The sequence below is a fragment of the Arachis hypogaea genome, chromosome 18 (assembly GCF_003086295.3).
Source record: "Arachis hypogaea cultivar Tifrunner chromosome 18, arahy.Tifrunner.gnm2.J5K5, whole genome shotgun sequence".
In the NCBI taxonomy this organism is placed as follows: domain Eukaryota; kingdom Viridiplantae; phylum Streptophyta; class Magnoliopsida; order Fabales; family Fabaceae; genus Arachis; species Arachis hypogaea.
In genome coordinates this window covers 111,529,650-111,539,136 of record NC_092053.1, presented here as the reverse complement: position 1 = coordinate 111,539,136, position 9,487 = coordinate 111,529,650, and the positions used below count along the sequence as shown (strand labels likewise).

Here is a 9,487-nt window from a genome sequence, read left to right as displayed (position 1 = left end):
TTGTCGGGAGGCAACCCGATAATTTCGTATCCTTAGTTATTTTTCGTAGTTGTAGTTTTATTACTTATTTGATTTTTATTGAGTTTTACTTTTTTTCTGATCATGCAGCTATTTTATAACAGGAACCGAACACTTCAGAAAACACACACAAAAAAAAGAGCACCCGACGCGCAAGCGTCGCTGACGCGTACGTGTCGTATGTGGGTACGAGAAAAAAAATAAAAGTTACAGAGAGTTGAGCGAGAGTGGTGCAGGAAGTGTGCCTTGCGCACAAACATGGTCACGCGTACACGTCCCTGACGCGTGCGCATCGTTTGCGGAAAATGGCCACCCACGCGTGCGCGTCCCTGACGCGTATGTGTGACCTTGAAAATCGGCGTCAATGAGTGTTTGGACAGAGAGTTGTGATGGCTTGGGGCTGGAAGTGTGCTAGAGGCACAAAATTGATCACGTGGACGCGTCCCTGTCGCGTGCGCGTCCTTTCTGAAATTGGCCATCCACGCGTGCGCGTGCATGACGTGCACGCGTCATCTGAAAATTTTGATTCCCAGACCGCGCGAGCAGAGAGTTGTACATGCGCGCGGCTGCCTTCGCGCAATTTGCACAAACCAAACCCACGCGTATGCGTGCCAGACACGTACGCGTCACTTGAAATTCGCACGATCCACGCGTACGCGTGGCTTTCGCGTACGCGTCGCACGCGGCGCCCAAATTAAACCCCTTAGCGCCTGAATTCAAATCATCCACCCCAATCCTAATTCTCTCTTGTTCTTTTATCCTTTTTTTTATTCTTTCATCTTACTATTTGTTTTTGTTTTCAGTTCTTTTTTGCTTGAGGACAAGCAAACCTTTAAGTTTGGTGTTGTCGCTACGCTTATGCCTTCTCAGTTTATTTTAATAGCACCAAAGGGAGATGAAAGTTCTTCATGGAGGAATGAGATGACCACTAGCATAACTAAGGTGGTTGAGTTCCTTTCATTCTATTTCTCTTCCGTTCTTATTCTTTTATTTTCTGTTTTCTGTTGCTTTAATTGCCTGCATAATCTTTAGTACTTTTAGTCTTAGAATTAGTTTCATTTTGTTATTTGTCTCATATACCGCTCACTGAACTTGAATCTAAAAAAAGAAAAAAAAAAGTGATGTATTGCATGAGAAATTGAGTTTATATCAAAGAGTAGTCTTATTCACTTACATGTGGTGGTATTTTCTGTAATTCTGAATGCATGACATGAACAATGCATATTTAAATTTGAATCAAAGAATGTTAATGTACAAAGAACAGGAATTTAGAGAATTATTATGACTTCTCTGAAATAAACAAAAATTTAATCCTTGAAGCAAAAGAGACAGCAAAAAAAAAGATATAAAAGCAACGTCCAAGGCTCTGACCATCAATGACTAGGGAGGTCAAACATGATTAAAAGCTCAAAGAGTTGTTTCCCTAGTCACATGCTTGTGGTGTTCTTGTGTCAACTAATCCTTGAGACACAACATTTAGAGTTGAGATCAATTGCAATTAACAGAGTATGCCAAAGATTTTGAGCACCACTGTCTGAGAGTAGTTGAAAGAAAAATCAGAACTTCAAAAGAGTTTCCCAGTTAAGTGCTTGTGGTGTTTCTGTGTCAAGTAAAGCTTGAGACAAAACATTTAAAGTCACGGCTAGGCTCAAGGTGCAAAGCACCAAAGAAAAGAAAAAATGTTGTATTCAAGGGTTAAATTGAGTTACAAAAGATCAGAGAATTCATAATATTATCCGGATTCTAATTCCGAATGACAGTAACATTCTTCTGATTCAAAGGAGAGTGAGATGCCAAAACTATTTAGGATTGCAGTTGTAAACCCCACTATAAGAAGAGACATGAGCTTAATCGAACTCTCATTCTCATGTGAATTCACATTCTAAGCTTATATTAGTTTGGTTGCTTGAGGACAAGCAACAATTCAAGTTTGGTGTTGTGATGTGTGAGCATCTTTCTTACCTTTTCCTAGTAAATTTGCATTTAATTTGTTAAGTTTTATCAAGAATTAATTATCTTTTAGCCACTATAGATGCTACTTTGAGTCTTGTACATTTCTGTTTATTTTAGGTAGCATTTGGATGGATTTGATGGAGTTTCTGCAGAGAAATAGAAGAAACCAAAGAGCTGACCAGCAAGGATGACGCGTATGCGTGAAAAGCGAAGTTGCACAGCGACGCGTGTGCGTACCTGACGCGTATGCGTGACGCGCGAAAAAGACCATCGACGCGTACGCGTGACTGATGCGTACGCGTGACATGCGTGACATGCAGAATTCGCAGAAAACACTGGGGACGATTTCAGGCCGAGTTTCGACCCAGTTTTCGGCCCAGAAACACATATTAGAGCCACAGAATAGCAAAGACTCAATGGAGATTCACACAAGAATGATTATGCCCACTCCAAGTTAGGCATGGACCCTACGAAGCAAGTGGTCCCCATCTATCAATTGAAGATATGCTGATTGCTTTAATTAATTCTGATTTAAACTTTATTTTTAATTTAAAATAGGAAAATATATTGTTTTAGTTTTAAGAAGATATATTTTAAATTAATTAGGATTAGATATAAAATGGGATTCCAACAGGGGATTCCAGCCCAACATTATTCCATTCCAATTCACAATTCACAGTTTATCAGAATCCTTATTTTCTCTTTACCATGAGCAACTAAACCTCCACTGTTAAGGTTAGGAGCTTTGTCTATTGTATGGATTGATTTTATTGTTTTTCTATTTTAATTCATGTTTTGATTTATATTTCAAGAATTGTTTTCGTTCTTTATCTTATGAATTTGGGTGGAACGGAAGTATGACCCTCTTTCTAATTGAGTTCTTGTATAACTTGGAAAAGCTCTTACTTGAACAACAGTTTAAAAACAATTTCTCCTAAATTTTAATTATCTGGATTTAACGGGATACGTGACATATAATCCTCTTATATTTGGATAATTAGGATTTTTGTGGCATATAACTAGAATTGAACCTCACCCCCTAATCGGAATTAATTGACCAATGAATTGGCTATTGATGAATTTTAGAGGAGATTAGAAAGGTCTAAGGAATTAGGGTCTAGTCACATGTAGTTTGCCATGAATTAAATCTTACATGATTAAAATAAATTAATAAGAAAAGTCAATCCGAAAAATAGATAACTCTGAAGTCTTAACTGTTTCTCCATATTTTATTCCCAACTTATTTATTTGTCTATCTTTAATTTAATGCTTTTGAACTCTCAACACTATTTTCTGTTTGTCTAACTAAGACAATCAATCAATCATTGTTGCTTGATCCATCAATCCTCGTGGGATCGACCCTCACTCACCTGAGGTATTACTTGGTACGACCCGATGCATTTGTCGGTTAGTTTGTGGGTTATAAATTATGCACCAAGTATGTATATAAAATTGTAAAATAAAATAAATAAATTTATATCTAAAAGAAGAATAAAAACAAAAAAAAATGTTTGAAAATTTTATAATTATTAATTTTATAATAGTAATGACTTTTTTATTTAATAAAAAATAAAAAAATAAAAATCTTTGACCCGTCGGACCGGCCCATTCTATCCCGCCTAAATTCATCAATTTGGCTGTACAAATTTGACGAATTTTTTTAATTTGACGGACTCCAAATTCTAATCTAACCTACATTTTTAGATTTAGCGAATTAACTTAACAAGTTCGACCCGTTTTATCACTCCTAATTATTAGTAAGTAGAATGTTGACCTATCTTTAAGGAGAGAATATGAAAGTTAGATTCTTTTAAGGTGTTTTCAATTTTGAAGACCTCATCCATGTTCTCTTATTCTATACATTCATTCATTCATTTTATGTTTAATTCCATTTTTCTTTAGTTTCCATCCAAAATCATTCATCATATATTCCTCTCCTCCATTAATTTTTTTCTACTACAAAAGACCGTCTGTTCACTTTTCAATTTAGTGCGATCAGATGACATTATTACAACTATGATAACGTTACACATGAATAATATCTTCTGATTTATTCACATTACATCAAAGCAACTCTTAATTTTCAAAATCAAATTTTTACTTATTAGTTCATTCTTTTTGACTACTACTCTTCCTCTCTCATCCTTCTTCGTTACAAACTCAAATCCTGACTATTTAAACAAATGAATCAGTGTGTATTTTTGTGCGTGTGAGATAATGATAATAAGAATTATTACAATTGACTAAAAGACTGTAAGACCCAAAGTTTTTAAAATTAGATTAGGAACTAATTTTAATATATTTTAATAGGTCAAAACTTAATTTTTAAAAATTATTTTATTAAAAGTGATTGAATCAGATTTTGATAAATTAAATTTGAAATAAATTAAGGTTTTATCTAATTTTATAATTATTGAAAATTTTCTTAATTTATAATTTAAAATTTTAGAAATTTAAAAATAATAAATTTTCGACTATTTAAATTTGAATAATTGGAATTTTAATTTGATTTTATAAATTGAAGGTAAATTAATTTATTTATCTCTAATTTTAAATTAGAATACTTAATTAAAAAAAATTTATGAGTTAATAAATAAATAGTTTTTTTTAAAGATAAGTAAATTGTATTATATTTAGATTTCAATTACTACCTATATTCCTAATTCTATTGAAAATACCTACACTACCTTTTTCCCAAAAAATTAAAACCCTAACTCTAACCTTCTCTCACCGTAAACACACACACATCCACCACTGAAAGAAAGAAAAGAAGAGGGAGAATAAAAAACGGGAAAGAGAAGAGAGTGGAAGGAAGAGGACGGCGTCGGCGGGACTAGGTGCCACTGTCGCCGTCGCTGTCGCGAGACCGAACACGCGGAGGGAGAAGCCTTCACTTCGTCGTTCTGTCATGTCCTGTTCCGTCATCGTCATCGTCGTGAAGTCCGCGTCGCCGTCGCTGAGAGGAGATGCTAAGTGTTGCTTTCGTTGCCGTTTCACCGTCGCCATCGTGGAGGAAGAAGACACGGGAGAGGGAAACAACGCTGAGCCGTCATCGTCGTTGCCGGAGGAGAAGCCCGAGGAGAGTAAGACGACGCGACGAGAAAGGAAGGAAGCTACCTGCGTCGCTGCCAGAGCCCCTGTAACACCGCCTGGGTAAGAGCCAAGGGTTGAGGTTGTCCCCTTTGCTTCAGATTACGCGGGTAAGATGCAAGGGTTGCGGTTTGGTCCTACTTGCTCCGTGTTGTGGTGTTCTTGTCCAGGGTTCGCTACCGGACATGTCGGATTTGGTTGTATAACCGGCAGATGATATCATCGGCCATAAAGTAGTCATGCATCATTTGCATTTGTTTGACTTGTTTGGGTTTGCTACTTGTCATGGCTTGCTTAGTTGTGCATATTAAATGCCAATGTACTAATTGCGTTACTTAAATATACTTGTGTTTTATTTGCTTGTCTTGCTTGTGTTTGAACTATTGAGAGATCCTTCATACTTGGTGATGGTGATGCTAAGAGTTGTTTCTGATATGTGGTGATGGATGTTGAGGTAAGATAGACTTGGTATTGCCTTATTTCTCTGAATTATGTATTGGATGGATATGAATGAGCGATGTAAGTTATTGGGTAGGAAGCTCTTAGACACGTCTTTAATCCTTTTCATTTCTTTAAACTATTCACCTTACGGATTTGTAAATTAAAGGAGTTTCTTTATAACATTTTAAAGTAAGTTTTTTCACAAAGTTTTTCCAAAAGAATATTTGAAGGGTAAACTGTTTTTATAATAAAAATTTTTTTAGTTGCAAGTATTTCTTTGCTTTGATGGTATTTCTTTTTTTACTGACAACCAGCGATGACGATGTTCTCACTTCTTTTTCGAGATGTTGAAAGAGTGATTAAATAAAAATAGGAGATAATTTAAGAATTTTAGATATATTTTAAATATTTGAATAGTTTTGCCTATAAAATCTTATCTTTAATGATTACAAGTTAATTTTAATTCTTTTATGATAAAATTTGTCAGTATTATAATTTTTCATGATCAATTTTAGTATTTTACTCTCTACTCTAAAATATTATTCACTTATTTATTATTTATTTGAGTCTATATGGGTTAACCCGACCCAATTTTATGCTCCAGGACTCCACCAATATTGATTTCCGATACTAGAAGGATAAAAAGGATAAAACCTCTGATGACGCTGCAAACAGCAAAAACCTCCATTCCGACTTTGCTTTCTTAATTTCTTTTCATAATTCACACAACAATGGCTACCTCTATGCTCTCACCACCGAACCTTCTTTCCCTCGCAGCCCCATCACCAAGTTCCTCGTCCCCAACCTTATACTTTAAACCCGCCACCCGTCTCTCGCAGCCATTTTCTCTTTTTGTCGGAACTCCCAAACGCAATCGGAGACCCTTTGCGGTGGCCGCAGAAGAAGCCGCGGTCACTACATCGGTGGACCCTAAATCGGAGGCTGCAAGGAGGCTCTATGTTGGCAACATTCCTCGCACTGTCACCAACGATGAGCTCAAGAACATCGTTGAAGAGCATGGCGCCGTTGAGAAAGCTGAGGTATTTTCGTCCTTTCTTCACGGCTCAAGCATTGTTCATCTTTGTGAGGCAATTCTTGCATTCATAAATCTTTCCTGAGCTAAAATTGTGGTTTAGAGTTAACTGATTCCTACATTCTTTGAATTTACCTTTCCGTTATTTTGCATGTGAAGATTTACACTCACAAAATTGCAGTTATAGTCGAATATAGATTTCAGTTGTGTGAATATCGTTATATTTTTATTGTTGGATATCATTTCGTTCAACTAAAATTCATACTTTCAATTGAATCGATTTTGAAGATATATAGTCCAAATAAATATATTGGTCATAAGGGGACTAATTTATCTTATAATAAAATTTGTAGGGACTTATGTATTCAATACACATTAAAAATTTTATTGAAAATGATAGAGGACCAATTTATCCGACAAGAGTAATTCTCAGGACTTCCAAAGTAATAAAAATTTGTTTACTCTTTATAGTTATCATTTTTGCTTTTGTGTATACACTTTTTCGGTTACGAACTTCATATTTCTTGGTAATGTATGATTCTTGTTCAACATTTTTGTTGCCTCCATGCTCCTTTGCTTATTCAAATGAATCTGAAAATGGGGTAGCTTCTTTTTCTTTTCAGTTTTAGGACATAGACTTCTTTTACAAGATATAGATGTAGTTGTTACATTAACATGAAGATAGTGGAATTCTAATTGCAGGATTCAGATCCATATTGGTTTATTAAGTGTGACTTGAAGATTAAAAACAGATATTGTGAATTTGTGAGTAGTTCGAGTAAGTAGTAACTAACAAGTCTCTAGAATAAAAACAATGAGACATCAACCATATGTTAAAATTCTCAACAGAATGATTGTAAATTCATATTGACAATATGAATATAACATAACAATGCAATGAAGGACTTGCACTAAATCCGTGCTATCAAAATACTCAAAATTGTATGTTTATAGGTGCAATGTTCATGTATCCGTATGAAGTAATTTAAGAGCTTCATTTGTATAGCCAGTTATTATATATATATGGAGTCATTTGTCTCTGCATCACACCATGTGGGATTGCTCAGGTATGTCATTAACTTTCCATGTCTTGTTCATAGGTTATGTATGATAAATACTCTGGACGGAGTCGTCGCTTTGCATTTGTTACGATGAAAACTGTTGAGGATGCAAATGCAGTTGTTGAGAAACTTAATGGCACTGTAAGTTATATTGCAGAATCCTTTTACCTTTTCAGGTAAAAAATCTCAAAAGACGCTGATTTCTTAAAGGACTCGTGTACTTTTACAGGAAATCGGAGGACGTGAGGTCAAGGTAAATATAACCGAAAAACCTTTATCAACAGTAGATACATCTTTCCTTCAGGCCGAGGAGTCCAACTTTGTTGACAGCCCCCACAAGGTATATGTGGGAAATCTGGCCAAGACAGTAACATCAGATACGCTTAAAACTTTTTTCTCTGAGAAGGGAAAAGTTCTTAGCGCCAAGGTCTCACGGGTTCCGGGGACCTCAAAATCGAGTGGCTATGGTTTTGTTAGTTTTTCTTCTGATGAGGATGTTGAAGCAGCAATCTTGTCTTTCAACAATGCCGTAAGTTTTTACTGCTTTTTCTTTTATTTTGCAAGCTGAATCATCCAAAAATGCTTTGCATATGCCATCTTAATAAAATGTAGAGGCTGAGTTCCTTCTTCCGATCTTACTTACGGATAATGATAGTGCATCTTTTTTATCCTTTCTGTAGTAGGTTTTAAGCAGCAATGTGTTATGGATATATCGATAATAATATCAAAAAATTCTACTAGTTGCATCTAACTAGAATTTTCTTTTCAGTTCATTGTATACCCGAGTTATTGCATAAACAATACTAATGCTGTTCCTTTATCTGGTTCTCTGTCACAATACAAGTTCTTTTCTCTTATTATCTTAAGATGACTTAAAATCCTACCATGCTTTGATCTGGTCATTGGATTGGGTTTTGTAGATTGACATTAATGTGAATGGGTGATTATTTTGCTTCTAAATACTATAACTGACAGTGATTTGATATTTGTCTAATGACCTGTTGAATGCAGTCACTAGAAGGGCAAAAAATTCGTGTGAATAAGGCTTAGAGAATTAATCAGCAGTGTTTTGATCCCAGGCAAGTACAGAGTATGTTGTTGTGTTAAGCTGAAGCCACAGAAGAATTCTATTATTTCCCCATCTTGTATAGCATAGACCTCATCATTTTCAGTTGTTAAGGTTCTCATAAGACATGAGAGTAGCGTAGCGGTCAAAATTTTCATTGCAGGTGGTGCGCCTTTACTCCTATGTATTGCAATCTCACTACTTTTTCATGATTTATGTTGCTCCTTTGCTCCTTTCTCTGATTTAATATGGCTAGTCTTGACTCTTGACTCTTGATGATGATATATGCGCTTGGCTTATTCAGTTTCGTAGTTTCGTGCTTCCTGTCTGAGTTTGAATCCATTTGAAGATCCATAGGCAAATGAAGAGTCCTTTATGTTGAACCATCCACAGGGATTTTTAAGTAATCCATATTATATTTTTACAAGGTTTGAAAATTGAACAGGTTGTTGAACCGATGCAGTTAAAGATTTAAAAATTTAAAGGTTAAATTGAGGTTTAATCAGCTCGAATAAAATATAATAAAATAATATAGTAAGATATAAAATATATTTTTTCAAAAAAATAATTGTATTTTATTATTTAAAACTTAGTAACCGTCAAACGATCGGATCAGATCCGTTTAACTAATTTATTGTTTTTTTTTACTAATTTTTTAGTTGTTGACTGATTTATTCACAAATGGCTTTTTTTTGGGTCCTCACTCCTGAATTAAACAAGTCAATTCGGTTTCATTCCTAAAATTATGTATAATCAAGTATAATTTGTGATCAAAAGAGTTGTAATTTGTTAGAGTTATAATTTAAGTGATATAATTTTTTTATG

General features: G+C 35.0%; 1 protein-coding gene across 1 annotated transcript; it reads left to right on the top strand.

Moving 5' to 3' along the window:
• The first annotated feature begins 6,091 nt into the window (after positions 1 to 6,091).
• Positions 6,092 to 8,909, top strand: LOC112772074 (small ribosomal subunit protein cS22). Its single transcript, XM_025816958.3, has 4 exons — positions 6,092 to 6,542; positions 7,636 to 7,737; positions 7,826 to 8,125; positions 8,608 to 8,909. Exons 1-4 carry the CDS (start codon positions 6,234 to 6,236, stop codon positions 8,644 to 8,646), a joined length of 750 nt encoding a protein of 249 aa, XP_025672743.1. The 5' UTR covers positions 6,092 to 6,233; the 3' UTR covers positions 8,647 to 8,909.
• The last annotated feature ends 578 nt before the right edge of the window (positions 8,910 to 9,487 follow it).